The sequence below is a fragment of the Accipiter gentilis genome, chromosome 6 (assembly GCF_929443795.1).
Source record: "Accipiter gentilis chromosome 6, bAccGen1.1, whole genome shotgun sequence".
NCBI classification, from domain to species: domain Eukaryota; kingdom Metazoa; phylum Chordata; class Aves; order Accipitriformes; family Accipitridae; genus Astur; species Astur gentilis.
In genome coordinates this window covers 9,745,517-9,761,664 of record NC_064885.1, presented here as the reverse complement: position 1 = coordinate 9,761,664, position 16,148 = coordinate 9,745,517, and the positions used below count along the sequence as shown (strand labels likewise).

The window sequence follows — 16,148 nt, the reverse complement described above, 5'->3', positions numbered from 1 at the left end:
CCTGTTCTTACATAGTGCTTAAATGCATATCAATGAAGTGACAAATTACTCTGCTGCTTAAATAGAGCTCTCACATTGGAACTTACTGCCCTTTCCTGTTGTTTTTGCGTTTCAGAGGACCACCACCTTACAACAGTTCTGTGGAAAAAGAGCAACCTGGCTGCAGGGAAATCAGGTATTTTCAAGTAAGTCACTAAACACCAACAGATACTCCAGCCTGACTGTTCAAACCTGCAGGTGAGTCTCGCTTAACTCGGTAAGGTGCACTCTGACAGGATTTGTTCACTTAGAAGGGGCAAAACTCAGATGACTAATGCAGGAAAGAGAAGCTTTTTCTCTCACCCTCATTTCTCAGACTTCTGTGATAACTTCAATACTGTAGCATTAGAAACAATGAACAACAAATATCTTTAATCAGAGGATAGATATACAGAACCTAATTAAGTCAAGGGAAATTTAGGGAGGCAGCCCTAAATTTAAGGAGTTAGCACAGGTGGAATGGAGCCTGGATTGCAAGGTTAATATCCAAAGGTTTCCCTCCACAGGAGCGTCCTGTCACATCTCATTTAAAAGATGCTGCCTGGAGCTCTAGAGCCAACTTGGCACCACGTGGGACTGTGGCCAACTCTAACTGTACAGCGCCAGCTAGTGCAGCACCTGGGTTTCACTAGACTAACCCCATAAAACAGCATAGACCTTCACCCAGTAACGCAGAACTGTTTCCTTTCACATTCTCCCAGCCTAAGGAAAGGTTCACAAGCCATTTTCTCTTGAGACAATCAAAGTCCAAGTGCATATTTTGGTATTATGCTCTAGACTTAATGTAATACACCAAGTCATCATTTAAATCCCAAATTGATATGCAGCCACTAAAACAATTCTTAACAGTACAAGTCCTGTTTTTCATTGCATATCTAGGCAAAACCACAGCAAACATTTGGAGTAAAATTCACTCATACACACAGAGGTCTGAAGATCACAACCACATTTTTATTTTTGTCAAATTTTTCTCACTTTCTGTATCATGAGCAACAGTCAAGCCATCCTCGAGCCTTACCTTATTCTTTTGCTAAATTCCTCCTTTACGCTTTAGGAACTTTCTGGTTTGGAATACCACAGCTCTTCCTTCTGATATTTCTGATAGTTCCATGCTCTGTGGACTTGAAGGAATCCAGAGTGCTACAGCCTGGTAATTCCTGGGCTCCTGATAAACAATATTATCGCATTTTCATATTTTACGTACAGACAATGAGCACAAATGAATGTTATTTATTTTGTTGCATTCAGCCAAATAAGGTCTCTGATCAAGTTTTGCCTAGCATTTAAGAGACTAGATACAGCTCAAATGGATTGCATAATATCATGCAGTACCAATTAGGGGCAGTCAGTGGAGAATATTACCAGACTGCTGACATAAGGAACCAACACAAGAAAGCACAAACGCCGAATGCACTAAACAGAAGTATCATGCTATATCATGGCTGCACTGAAGTCTGACCAGAAGTCAAGCAATACTATAACTATTAAAAGAATAAAATCCACTTTGTATCAACTTCATTGCAAATTTCTTTTGAAGTTTCTCATAAATATCAATCAAGCCAGTCCACATTCCCATTATTATGGGAAACGGAGGCCATGGAGACCAAGTGTTACATCTGAAAACACAAACTAAGTGGCACACTGGTAAAAGAATGGATGACTGTCTACCTCCATTTCAAACTATTGGATGGTACCATCCATCAGAGCATAGCTGACATAGCCCTCAAACCACTCCTCTGGTTTTGCACCAGCTCGGGGCTGAGTCTTCAAGCAGAAAGCTCACAGAGCCATCAGGTTCTTTCTTCTTCATCAAGATCCTTCCTCTTACGCAAGGGAGTCCCAGCAAGGCATTCGCTGCTGCAGGATGCTCTTTGCAACATCTACATTTGGCAACAGAAGTAACACACACAATTGCTTTTTCAGCTTCCTCAGTGAAAAGAGGAAGTCAGTGACCTCCATTGAGGCAGGTGTTTGTGCAAACAGAACCCTTCCGCAGTCACTAAAGATGACACGAGTTCCTGACATGGAGGAGAAAAGGTACTGCTCCACGCCAGCCCCAAGCTGCAGGTGCAAGCAGCCAAGAGCTCACAGGGTGACTGCTGCAAGGAGAAAAGCACAGCAAGAACAAAGGATCATTCCCCTCTCCTACACTTTCAGCTTTATCAACAGTGTTAGTAGTCAACAGCTGCATTTTGGCACCTAGGAAAATGTATACTTAAAGAATTTACCTTTTTTTGCAGTCAAAAGAGGAATTCTAGGAGTAACTCTATTCTCTCAGCTGTCATGGGTGACCGTATGTGGCTTCTAATACAGGTGTCCATACTCCCTCTACTGACTAAAGCTGTAACCACACGTCTGGTCTTCTACTGGACACTTGTTCTCTATTAAGTGCTTTAAAAAAAAAAAAAAAAAAAAAATTCAATTACATTGTTAGTCTTAAGCATCCAAAGAGCAGGAAAGTAGGACTAGCAGGTCACTGCTCCTGAATCCTTTTCTTGTAACCTAGTGTAAAGCACTGAAAAATTATAATTTGTTCCTCAACACACGCATAAAAATCATAATAAAGCTTCTCTGGCTTAAAATTGCAGTGATCTAAATCTAGGCTTTTAAGTATTTTCAGGTGCTTGTAGAAAACAATTGTAAATATATACAACATTAGAGTCTCCTGGTAGCAATAAGCTGAAATTGTTCTTTCCAGCTACTCTGTCACCACGGTCTGTGACTTGCCTCACTTCTAGCAGTATGAATTTCCTAACTGCAGACTGAGACAGCATGCTGCTTATAATTTCATGTGACACCATTAAAAAAGCATTTAAAGGTACTTAATGAAAATGTAAAAAGTAATGAGATGCCATAAATAAAAGCACTCAGGTAGCAGGGCGGGCAGATGTCACACTGTATTTACCTAGACTGTTCTGGTGAGCTGCTCTTGCTTTGCAGCTACTAGAGATGCTAACGTAGAGAGGAAGGATGAGGCAGTGAATGGGGAAATAAATGAGGATATGGCAGTATGGTGGTGGAGAACGAATGTGTGACCTCAGCCATTATATTTAGGAAGAAATTTTAAATGGCACACATAACATTAGCTCACATCAGCACAACTGTACCTCCCAGGGACAGTCTGTGAATAAATACATGAAGAACGGAGGGTGCTATGATGCTACAAGAACAAATGAACACCTTGCGTATACTGACAATGTCATCCCTTGTTTTGCTCTTAGAGCTCAAGCATGGCAGCTCTACAAGAATCAGGGCCCCTGTCAGTCTGGGTGCAGACATGTCAAGCCCATGAAACCCCCTAATACAGTGATGCCTTATTTCATAAAGCACCATTCCAGCCTCCCTTCTAACCACCCCATCATTACTTTCACTCCTGGTATTTGTGCCAGCTTTGCTTTATGCTTTCAGCCTCAGTGAACAAAAGATAAAATGGTTGGTAGCATCAGAATTCATTCCACTGTCTCCAACCTAACCGCGTGAAAGGGAGAGAGAGCGAACAGGGAATAGCCTCAGAGGGGACTGCAGACTCCGCACTTCCCTGGCAGCAAGGCCATCTGTGCTACGTGACCTACTTGTGGCTGCTGAACAACAGCACGCTGCAATAGGAGGTGACAGCTTTAACTGAGACTGCAGAGCTGGTGGGGATGGGGAATGGACAGCCAAAGGAACTTTGCACTTCTCTTAACACTGTCATTTAAGATCTCAGCCCCAGGCCTTCTAGACCTGCTGAATAACATATATTAGCGTTAGCCCTAACAATAACAGTAAGCTGAACTCACAGATTTAACCCAAAAGCAAAATGACCTTGCATACTACACAGTTCTCCCCTCCTTCCCAAAACCTCTGTATATAAGAAATTTTTTATTACTTATCTGTACTGAATATGAAGTACAGAAACATACTTTTCACTAATGATTGCCTAAAGTTAGTTTCCTCTCTTATGCTTTATTTCTATTGCCTTCTGGATTTTACACCTCACATCCCCCACCGTAATTTCATCACTGTTGCTCTTCGCTGTCTTCAACTACTGCCTTTTAATGTCCTCACTAATTTCAACTTCTTGTTCAAACTCAAAACAAGCTATCCTCAGTTTCACCAACCATAGCATGCAAATCAGCAATTATTTTGCCACAACTTCTGCATTTACCCAACCCTCTGATGAAACCTGTTGCACTGGGCTTTAGTTTCCTTGCAGGGGCTAGAGCATGAGCCCTTGACTGGAAGTAATCTGAGAAGAGCCTCCATATGGTCTTTAAAGGACTGTTCCCTATATCAAGCACCTGCAGCTGGGACTTCCTTGCTTCTGGGATGACTACAAGATCACTATTTATTTCTCTGACAGCAATCTCCATTACTAGTAGTAGATGCCATTTGAATACACTCAAGAGGAACATTCCCCTTGCTAACTAAATAATTAGCAAAAAGCCTTTATCTCTACTCTATACTGATTACAAATACTTACTAAGCTTTTTCTCTATATCTTTTGGGGTGGGAGGGAGACAGATCCGAAAGAATAATCTTAAATTCAGGGTTATTCTCCTTTCAGTATAATACAGTACATCTACATGCTTGTGTATTCAGGCACTGTTGATGACACATCAAAAGAGTTCTGCCATTTCAGCACTGAATTTGGAATTAATTTTATCCTGGATGTATCCTCTGACATCAGACAGACTACAATAAAAACAGTTCAGATTTTGGGACAGATGAGTTTTAAAACTTTCAGCTCAGGTCAGCCTATCTAGCTGCCACACGTCCCTATCGATATTGTTGTGCCCTCAATGAATACTTGTTCCGTGTTTGGTGAACTACAAAACTACCGTGGATAAATGAGGAGTTAACACCTACACAGGGGCTGCAGTGCTTTAGAAGACTGTGCTCCAAAGAAACACACATTGCAACTAGCTAGTAGAAACACATCACAAAATCTGTCATCAGGCTCTCTGCAACAATTCTTATGAACAGCCTTTCTTACTGTCCTTTGGGTGCTTATCAGCAGCAATCCTACACATATAGTGGGAGAATTAATGCTGGCCAGGAAAATTATATCTTATCTAGAGGCTGGTACTTCCCAAGAGCATAACAACTGTTTAATTTGGCAAGAAACCAAAGCACGTCCAGTGTGCTCTACTGCCAGACTTTTATGACCGGCAGTGCTGTATGCAGCTGCAGTATTTCACTGTCTCATGTTGGGTTCTGCTGAGTACTGCAGCAAGTTAAATCCAAAGACAAGAGTAACATAGTGAGTTTGAGATATTACAGGAACAATGTATTCATCTGGCACGTGTGCTACAAACAGTCTGAATACTGAAAAAAAATACCAACTGTCTCACCCTCATATGCCACATAGTTGTGTTGGTATTTAATTTTCTAGTTTTCCTCCAACGGAAGTGAAGTTAATCCACAGTTAATTCAGCCAGCCATATAAAGGCTGCAGACCACTTACACTTTCACCCTTCAATAACACTTATCCTAAACCCACTAGGAACCACGTACAGCTATTAATAAATAAATATACAAAACAAGATTAAAGCACTGACCACCCTACATAAAAACTCAGATACGAGACTGCACTTTGCATAATGGAAACTTCACCCTCCAGAGTTTTAGAGCCTTCTAAGAAACTCAGCAAACTCCCATCACTGTCAGGCCAGAGGCAGAAGCAGTTCCACAGGCTGAAGGCAATGCTCTCACCTGCAAACATTCACATGGCAACCTCAAAACACCAACAGGCACTGACAATAACATTGGAACACAAATGTTGTGGCAAGTGATAGGAAGTTACCCCCTTAGAAGGGCATCACAGCTCACACGTGGCTTCAAATACAATCAATTCCAAGTTCCTGCCTCCCACCAATCTTAAATTGGAAACACTTCCCGAGGAATCAGTCCAGACTGAAGGACAGATCCTCTGCTCACTGAGCTAACGCAAACGTCACTGATTATGTGGAACATAAGCAGAGCTTAAAAATGTACCAAGGCCCCAGCAACTACTCAAGTTTAAAACCAGTACGGATACCCAAATTCTAACGGTAGCACCACAACCACATACCCCCACTATAACATAACTACTTACGGTATTTTGTGATGCATCTTTTATTGTTTTCATTTTATAGGGGGAAATAAAGGTAGCTAGAAGAAGAAACAAAGGTTTAGACTCCTGAAGTGCAAACATATTACAGTTTTTATTAATTAACACTTAACCAGTCAGCAGGGGAGGAAAAGCAGTCAGTCTCCAGAACAGCGGAGCACAAGCCCACCCAGCCGTGCCGTGAGCGGCCCCTAGGCCTACCCGCCAGTCCCTCCCCAGCAAAGCCCAGCACCGCCGCCCCCAGTGCCCGGCCTGCCGCCCCCCCTCAGCGGCCTCCCAGAGCTGCCGCCGAAAGCGCCGGGACCTGCTGGAGCCCGCCCCGGCCGGGCGGGGAAGAACCCACCGGGCCCGGCCTTCGCCGTCCCGCCCCACGAGGCGGGCCCGAGAGCGCGGCCCTCCCCTCACGGAGGCGGCGGAGAGACAGGGGCCGGGCCGGGCCAGCCGCCGCCGGGATGGAAATGGAGGTGGAGGCCGTAGGGGACGAGAAGGCCGGGCCCGCGGCAGGCGAGAAGCGGGGGGCCGCCGACCCCCCGGGGGCCGCTCCCGCCGGCGGCGGCCATTACGAGCTGCCCTGGTGAGCGGCGGAGGCGGCGCGGCCTGCGCCGGGGCTGAGGCGGGGGGGGGGGGGAAGCGGCTGCAGGCGAGGGAGCCTGGGCGGCCGTTGAGCGCCTGCGAGATGGGGCGGGGGTGGGGGGAATGCGGGAAAGGCCGAGGGCCATTGGTGCAGAGCGTGGTGGGGGCGGGGCTTACTGTGGCATGGCCTATGGGGCGAGCGGGGGGCGGGGCGCGCCGTTGGCGGGAAGGCGGAGGCTCGCGCCGCGCTGTCAGGCCTGTGTCCCCGCGGCGCCTCCGCTCAGGGGGTTGTGTGGGCCGGGCCCTGCCGCCTTCTGCGGGGCGGCCCCGGCCCCGGCCCCATCCCTATCCCCATCCCCATCCCGGCCGGCTTAGGGCCTTTCCCCCGTACCCGCCGGGCTGCAGGAGCTGGGTCTGACTTGGAAGTGGGGGGCTCTGGCAGCGGTGAGGGCTCTGCCTGCAGCCGGTAACCTGCCCAGGCAGGGCTGGGGCCTGTGAAGTGGGAGTGAGTGGGCAGAGGGCACCGGGCAGCCTAGGGCAGAAAGCAAGAAGTCCTTGTGGAGTCCAGACAATGTCAGCGCTGCCTTGTGTTAACCATGAGAGAGCGCACAGGGCGGCGTCTCCCCTTAGCCCTGTCAGACTGAGGCACCAAACTCGTGTCCGAGTTGAGCGGGTTTTTTCCTTCCTTTTCCTTTTTTTTTTTATACCAACGGAAGTAAAACAACCTTTCAGGAATTAGTGTTGTGGAATGCTATGCTTAGCAGGGAGGGGGCACCCTGCAGCGTTTGCCCTAAAGACACATCAAGTCATCTTTGCCGCGTGCCGTCTTAGTGGAATCCTCCTCTTCTGTCAGTGTAAAGCACTATTAAAGTTGTATTAGATGTGCTGAAGTGTGTGGGGTTTTACTTTTACAGGGTGGAAAAATACAGACCCGTGAAACTATGTGAAATAGTTGGAAATGAAGATACGGTGAGCAGGTTGGAGGTGTGTAGCTGTCCCTTCATTTTTTCGAGAGGTTAGCTCAAAAACCAATTCTGTGTAGATCCGCAGACCAGTAAAAGCACTTTTGTATTTTTACATCCATAGTTGAGTATGTGGGGAAAAAAAGTTTCTGATATACACAAGAAATTACTTATTTTAGGACATGCTTGAGTGGTGTTCAAGGAAATAATGCCTTCTTGAATTGGAATGTTGTTTAAATTGGCCCTGCCTGTTTTGATACAACTTAGAAAACTTGTAGCTGTTATAATAATATAGTTTCAATGAATAAATGTAATTTATATAACAACAGAAAGAAACAATAATTTCTGGAGGAAAAATATTTTCCTTGACAAGTGAGTTTGTGAACACAGTATCTGTTAACAGAAAGCTTATACTAGCAAACATATAACAGATGCAAAGGAAAGGCAAGAGTACTAAAGACCTGTGGGATTAAGTGCTTTTAAGTTTTTCCATATTATTCTAGGGACTGACTTCTAACGGTTCAATTGAAAAAAACCAAAACATGAAAGCAGCAAGGTTCAAAAAATGAAAGCAGGAGGGAAGAAAAGAAACTGTAGCTCTGTTTCTCATTATTAAAATAGAAATGGAAACTATTTGTTACATAGCTTTTAAAATTTTTATTCTTTCTTAGGTCTTCGCAAAAGAGGGGAACGTACCAAATATTATAATTGCTGTAAGTATTGTTGTGTTGTACTGTATTTCACTGTGTTGGTCGTGGCTTCTGAAATCTAGCCACAAAAGCCTCCCAGTATAGATTTGCATTGTGCCTGAAAGTATTGGTAAGAGATGTTGATTGTATGGTCACTGAGTAGTGTTCTTGGCAGAATGCACAAATGGTGAACAGCTTTCTGTTAAAACCTGACCTGGCCCTCAGATGCCTATTGAAGCATGTCTCGTGCTTTTCCCTGCAGCGTTTCTGTCCTCTGTTGGAGGCAGGATCCCAAACTCAGGCAATCTCTAGTCTGGTGTTCTGCCTGCAGTTCCTCTGTTGCAGCTGTTTTTCATGACGGGAGAGCATTGTAGAGTGTACAGCATAGAAAATGATATTAAACTTACCAGCAATTGTTGCATTTTGCATTTTTAGGGTCCCCCAGGAACAGGTAAAACCACCAGTATCCTCTGCTTGGCTCGTGCTCTGCTTGGTCCTGCATTAAAGGATGCTGTTTTGGAGCTGAATGCCTCAAATGACAGGTGAGAATGAATAAACCTTATCAAACTTTCAATGAAGCAGCAAGTATCCATTTTTATTTTTAGTTCAACTCAGGCCAGCGTGATAGGCTTAACGCTACAGTAAGGCCTCTAGTACTTATTTTAATGCAATTTTTCCAGCTAAAAGTTAGGCAATCTTTGATGTCCACCTATCAACAAAGATATTATTACTTGATGTTTTATAAACTTGATAGGTACCTTCATGCACAAAAATATAAACAGATGGAGTGCAGAATCCATAATGGTACTGTTTTCTTGAATTCACTTTAAAGAGTTAAGCTTCCTGCATTCATGAAGATCCTCCTAAGAATGAAAAGTGAACAAGTTGTTTACAGTGGAACTCTTCAATGCTTAAGAAAAAAAGTGAAGTGATAGAAATTAGCACTGTAAGGGCAGTTGAGGATTAAAATGTAGGATAAGGGTGTTAGGTATGTAGAGGACACTGACTCTACTCCAAGGATCAGGCACTAAGGGCTGATTATATTTCCCAAGTTCTGTAGCAGACCTGTCCTGAAGTATTCTGAGAACATGTTCTAGAGGGTTGTTTGTGAGTACAATACAGTTCACCTGCTTTTTTAAATATCAGTTATAGAAGAGCTATAGAATCACAACATTCATTTTCTAAACAGAACAAAAAACTGAAGTCCTTTATTTTTAAAAGTAAGTCTTTGCTGGGACTCAGTCTAGAAAAGCACCCATGTTGTGCTAAAATGATGCAGTCTGTCCAGCTGTTTTTCTTAAACTCTTCTGAGTTATAGCTGGGTCTGTGGATGTAGCTGTGTGAAGTACTGGCAAAGAAGCAAAGCAGTGTTAAACGCTTCTGCCCTTGTTCAATTATTACCCCTACCTTTTGCCAAACATAAGTAATTTTGTGGCAGTACTGTAAGGTTACTGACACAAATATACTGATACTGTTAAACTATTTTTTCAAAGCCTCCAGAAATGAGGAGTATTGGTGTTTAAATCTGAATCAGTTAGGCAGTCTGGCTTACAACATGGTTTCACAACAGTTATACTGGCACAGCTGAAGGGGCAGGAACAAACAGCAGGAGAATAGAGAGCTCAGAACCGCTTCAGCTGATGTGGCTGCTGAGTAAAATCTGTTATGTAATTTCACCCAATTGATCATGAATCACTTGAATTATTGTTCCAGAGGCATTGATGTTGTGAGAAACAAAATCAAAATGTTTGCCCAGCAAAAGGTCACACTTCCAAAAGGTCGGCATAAAATAATCATCCTTGATGAAGCAGACAGGTACGTTGATTTTTTCTTAACCTCAGCTACTATGTGAAGTGTGTTGCATCTATCCTGTCTGTGGAGCTGCTCTCTTGGACAGTCTTAGATGTTCCTATCAGGCTATCAAAATAATATGTTGGGAAATAAATGAATATGCATTGAAAAGTGTTCTTATGAGATTACTCATATCAAGCAAAGATCATTGCTTCAAAGGAGATACTGAATATTGGGGTGAAACACTTTGTAATTTATCTGGATATGAAATAGCATCTTCCAGTTTACTGTCTCTTTCCCTTGGAAAAGAGTCTGGCTTACGTAGACAATTTCACTGAATGACAACGGGACATTCTTCTCCATCTGCATATAAGTAGTAGTATTCTTAGCAGTATTCTTCAGAGTATTAATGATCTATTTTTGTGTGTTAGTTTTATGGAGCTCTTGGTGACTACCTGCATTGCAGGGTGATTTGTTCACATGATTAGAGAAAGCTGCTTAGTTTATCAAGCCAGAATATCAAGTAATTTACAAAGCATTGTTTAATATCAGTAAACTCTGAAGCTTGTGTAAAAATAGTTATTAGGCTGCACCTGTAAATCAGTGAAGGGCTTAAATCTGTCTTCTTTTCTCCCCCAGCATGACAGATGGAGCACAGCAAGCATTGAGAAGAACAATGGAAATCTATTCCAAAACAACACGCTTTGCACTTGCATGCAATGCCTCTGACAAAATCATAGGTAAAGTGCTGCTAGTCCCTGGGAGTTTTTGTCATATGTTCTCCATACTGTTGTCTAACTTCCAAGGCACTTTTCAGAAATACCTTGGACCTGCTCATTGCAAGAAACCATGGTACTTAAGAAAAATCAAACCACCTGTACATTCAGCTAATAAAAGAAGAGTATATTTGTGTAGCCGGTGAACCCTCTGAACAGCTGGTTTAGATGGATAGTGCTATGCATGACTGCAGAAGCAGATTTCTTTACTTTGGGCTTAATCTCCATCCAACTCCGCTACAGTTTAAGATGTTTGATGTATTGTTTAATGGGTATTGAACCCCTTTTCTTGTCCTGCTTTCTGAAACATAAAAGTTTGCCTACAGGCTAGCACATTGTAGACCTTTAGACTTTTCTTGTTTAGCAATGAGAAACATATACATTCAGAAAACAAGGAGAACAGAAGCAGCTGAGCTTCATATATATATTTGCACATATCTCAGAAAACTCAAGCAGCACATTTGGGCTCAAGTGAAGGACTGTAAAAATTGTATGGTCTTAAGGAGATGCTATATTCTGTCTAGAGCTGACATGTTCTTTTTCTTTAAAAGAAGACAAATGAAGAGTTGGAAGCTGAGATACCTTCTTCCAAGGTGAAAACAAATGGTATTTTTTTGAGAGAAGAGGGAAATGCTAATTACGCATCTCTGTCCTCAGAACCTATTCAATCACGGTGTGCAGTGCTGCGTTACACCAAGCTGACAGATTCACAAATCCTTGCAAGGCTACTGAAAATTGTTGAGAAAGAGAATGTACCATATACGGATGATGGACTAGAAGCCATTATCTTCACAGCCCAAGGAGATATGAGACAGGTAAAAGAAGAAAGGCAACGAAACAAAGGCTTCTGTTTAAAGCAAAAAAAACCTTTGAATTTTGGCTCTCAAAGATTTATCTTTGGAGAGGTAAAGCAAAGAGGATGTGACCTGTGGCACAAAAATAATTAAACTCTGGTTTTGTGAGGTTTTAAGGTGGATCTCCTTCTTAAAAGTAAATTGGTGGGAACTGGATACCAAATTTGTGGGAGGAAACAAAGTCTGCATACATTTGCGGTTTACTCTGTTGCTTAATTGGAAACTGCTTATTTGGCATCATTTTCTGAAAAGTGTGTTTCATCCTGAGGAGTGGAGTAAGAAGTAGAGCACTTCCAAAAATAAATCGTCTTATTTTTTCTTTCACAGGCATTAAACAACTTACAGTCCACATATTCTGGATTTGGCTTTATAAACAGTGAAAACGTCTTTAAGGTTAGTAGTAGCGTAAAACAGTGATGGTAGAATTTTAGCACTACAGCTGTGTGAGAACTTCCATCAGGTATATAAGCCTTTGAAAGTGCTTTGCCAGTACGCAGACAGCACTACATGTGTAGTAATTAAAGCATTAGGCCGTAAAAAAGTGCATGTGCCTTTTGAAAAGGGAGAGTGCGCTAGCAGTCCCTAATGGCATGCCTGATACCTTCTGGCTTTCCAGCTCTCTCAAAGCACATGAATCACATAACTGCTGGGAAATTTCAGTAATAACTTTTGAATCTATTACTTGGGTCTTCTCATTTCATGCCATTGAGTCTGCCATGGCAGGATAGCTGAAAAGTCATATTAGTTAAAATTTAATCTGTATTATAGAATGTGTCTGATTCAGTACTTTAGCTGTATAGAAGCTTTGTGAAAATACCAAAGGTTTAATGGAGAGTCTTCTAATATTTTGAAGTGTAATATTTCTCTTTGATATAGGTATGTGACGAGCCTCATCCTTTGCTTGTGAAAGAAATGATACAGCACTGCATAAATGCAAATATTGATGAAGCATACAAGGTTGGTTTTCATGTGTTGCGTTGGCGTAGACAGACAATTTTTCTCTACAGAATTCTTGTTTGTTTTGAAGAATTCACAGTGTGTGTTGTTTTTTAAGATAAGGGCAATACCATGTAAATAAGCTGATGAATTAAATCCTTTTTATGCAGGGGTTTGTTCAGATGAATAAGCCCACAAGCAAAAAAGCAAGTTGTATTGAAATTACTTCCTAAACAATTGAGGTTAAATCATCTGATAAATAGTACATGCAGTTCCTGTAGTTATATACAGCTCTTCCAAAAGTGAATATACTTGACTGACTTGATAAGTTTTGCAGATAATTGAGGGATTATTCTTGCCTGCACAGATTCTTGCCCACCTGTGGCGACTTGGATACTCTCCAGAAGATGTGATTGGCAACATCTTCCGTGTGTGTAAAACCTTTCAAATGCCAGAATATCTGAAACTGGAATTTATCAAGGTTAGTACTAACTTAGCTCCTAGTGGGGTCTTTTGGGTGTTTTTAAGAAGGTGATGTGATCCCTCATACAGGGGCAGGCTCAGGGTTTTCTGTTTGAGATTTGCTATATAGTACCGCAAAAAAAGTATTTCTTAACTCATTACTGCTTTCTTTCCCACTCTGCATCATCAGTTTGTCAGCAAGAATGGTGACTTGAAGTTTAACATGTAACCATAACCACCCACAGAAGTGGCAAAAGTCACTTTAGTGATCAACTAGAATTAATAACAAATGTAATGCTGACTGAATTTATTATTTACATCAAAACATTAAATAACTCCTTGAGAACTTTCTTCAAGCGCCTACTTGATTCTAGTCCAATAGATAATAAAATATTATATAACAGCCAGTTGACAATTGGTAAACTGGTGTAATGGAATCGCTCTTCAGATTTAAAACCTGTCTTCAAATGTATGCACCTTGCTTCTTATAAAGGAATTGGGGAAATACAGGCTTTGATTCAAAAAATAAAAAAAAGGCATTGTAATTGGTTTACATGAGAAGATACACTTCTTTGAGAAGTTTGAGTGACTCGAAGTTGGTCTCTTAGTAGTAAGGGATAGGTTCTATTTAATCATTAGTCATATTATGCCTAGACTGGGGGAGAAAACAGAAGATTTTGCAATGTCTTTATCACCAGGAAATTGGGTACACTCATATGAAGATAGCGGAAGGTGTGAACTCACTGTTACAAATGGCTGGACTGCTGGCCAGACTATGTCAGAAGACCGCCGCCCCGGCAGCAAGTTAGACGTTTCACTGAGCTGAAGCCTGATTTCTGGAAGGTGAAGGCCTGGCGTGCAAGGTCAGCAGCCCTGGGTGCGTCCCGAGTTCTGCATGCAAAGAGCCTGTTCCCTTGGTTTTGCTAAATCACAGAAAAATAACCAGGTTCTATTGTAAAAATGTTTTGTACTTTTTTATTTAGACCAATAAAGCTTTAAAATTTACCTTGACCCAAGAACTCTTACATGTTGTAAGAAGAGAGTACCGTGATAGTCCAGAGCAATAAGGTCTGCAGGAATAAAAAAACTTGAATCCTATTGTCAGTGATTACACTTCAAGTGTGGTCATGAGTGGTGGTCTTAGACCAAGACAGAAAAATTTTTGCACAAAATAAGGCATTTAATGAAGTTATAATTGAGGCATGCTGAGCAGGCGCCACTCCTGGGTGCTGTGTACGTGCTGTGGATAAGGAATACATTTTCACCAAACATATGCAGGAGACATATTACACATTTCTTAATGGTGCCAGCTATTTATTTTGGATATTCCTTTCGTAATCTTTTAAAAATTTACCAAATTCTGGGATAGTCTACATTTGAGTTCCCTTTTCCGTTCTTGCTTGTCCAAGTTAGGTAATGTCATTTCACTGTAGTTTCGGCATACCAAAAAACTACAGCATCACACTTTCCTGTCTATTCAGTTTTAGAAACCACCTTGCCAATGCAGATGAGCAGTAAAGTGTGAAATGCAGAGTGAAAGCAAATATAAATTGAATTTGACCACCTCCATATCAGATGCAAGATGTGTGTCTCCAAGCAGAGCCATCTTAATATAATTAAGCATGTTCTGGTTATAGCAGTCAAACAAAACTTGGTAGAGGTACAAGTTACTGGTGCCTGCGCTTCACCCTGCCCATTCTGTTGACGCTTTCCACCCCAAGTATTCAGTTGCCTACACCACAGCTGTCTCGGTGCCAAACTGATCATCACTTGGTAGTATAAGTCGGCTTCAGCCTAACGACCGGCCCCTGCACTGAAGCAGTGGCTGGTTACACCCTCCATTTCTCTGACTCAGCCACAGGGCTACTGAGTTTCAGCAGCAAGAGCTGGTAGCGTCATAAATTGCCCCATCAAGACTTTCTGCAGCTCCTCTGACAAGAGCCTGAAGACAACCCTTTTTAATTCAAAGTGCAGGAGAGCAAGTTAATTGACAGCTAAAGCACAGACACATTTGAGCTTGCTCCCAAATGGAATAAAGCAAACAGCTCTTAGAATAATGGATGTAATAGTCAATTTATCGAATTTACCTTTTGATTCCTAGCCAGTGACTTGTCACTACTAGCATAAACACTGTTAAATATACGACTAATAATTTAGTATTAAGGGGCTTAAGCTGCTGAGTTCTTTACAGACACAGCATCACAGCTTTTGTCCCCAAAAACTTAAATAAGGCACTTTTAAAGAATAGGTTAATTTTCCTTTGGCTTCACATCACAGCCAGCCTACTCTGCCTTCTAGTTAAATATGTTCATTGCTGAATGGGAAAGGAAGAGCTGTTACTGTAGAAGTTTCATAAAATAGAAAACCCCTTATTTAGAGGACTTGTGAAGCTGGTCCATACCCCACTGCATGTACGTACCTGCGCATCGTCTGGTTTGCTGTGTTGGTGCCAGTGGAAGGGTGGAAACACGGAGGGTGACAGTTCCTGCTCCTACCTTGTTGATGTGTTTTTTCTCAACTATATTCAGTAGCTGCATTTCCACAGCTCCAGTTTGGAGCTGACTCTCTTCTAGGCTAACCCTTTACAGCATTGGGGGCACATAATCATACTCACTTTTCTGGAGAAGAGGAATAGTATCACTCCAAGACACTACCAACGCAGCTGGTTCTACCCAAGGTGGTTGCTCACCCTCTCTGAGGGCAGAGCAACTGCTTTCCGGCAGCTAGCTAAGGCTCCCCAGCTCCATTTCAGAGCCGCACCAGTGGTGCCAAAACTACTTTTCTAATGCATCTTAAATTGAAAACAGGAAGTGAATTGCTCACTTGGCTGCCTACCTAATATGAGGAGAGAGATACATGGACCCAGGGGAGATGTCATTTCTCCTTGCATTATGTTCAGACAATGCAGGATCTGGCACTTTTGGTTGGCCACCAGAAATCCTTGCACACCTAAAAACGAGTCCTGAAAGGACAGT

The 16,148-nt window shown here is 42.4% G+C and overlaps 1 protein-coding gene across 1 annotated transcript; it reads left to right on the top strand.

Moving 5' to 3' along the window:
- The first annotated feature begins 6,510 nt into the window (after positions 1-6,510).
- RFC2 (replication factor C subunit 2) lies at positions 6,511-14,178 on the top strand. Its single transcript, XM_049802472.1, has 11 exons — positions 6,511-6,704; positions 7,618-7,687; positions 8,337-8,378; positions 8,790-8,896; positions 10,068-10,169; positions 10,785-10,885; positions 11,579-11,736; positions 12,103-12,168; positions 12,652-12,732; positions 13,079-13,192; positions 13,872-14,178. Exons 1-11 carry the CDS (start codon positions 6,583-6,585, stop codon positions 13,980-13,982), a joined length of 1,074 nt encoding a protein of 357 aa, XP_049658429.1. The 5' UTR covers positions 6,511-6,582; the 3' UTR covers positions 13,983-14,178.
- Positions 14,179-16,148: the final 1,970 nt, after the last annotated feature.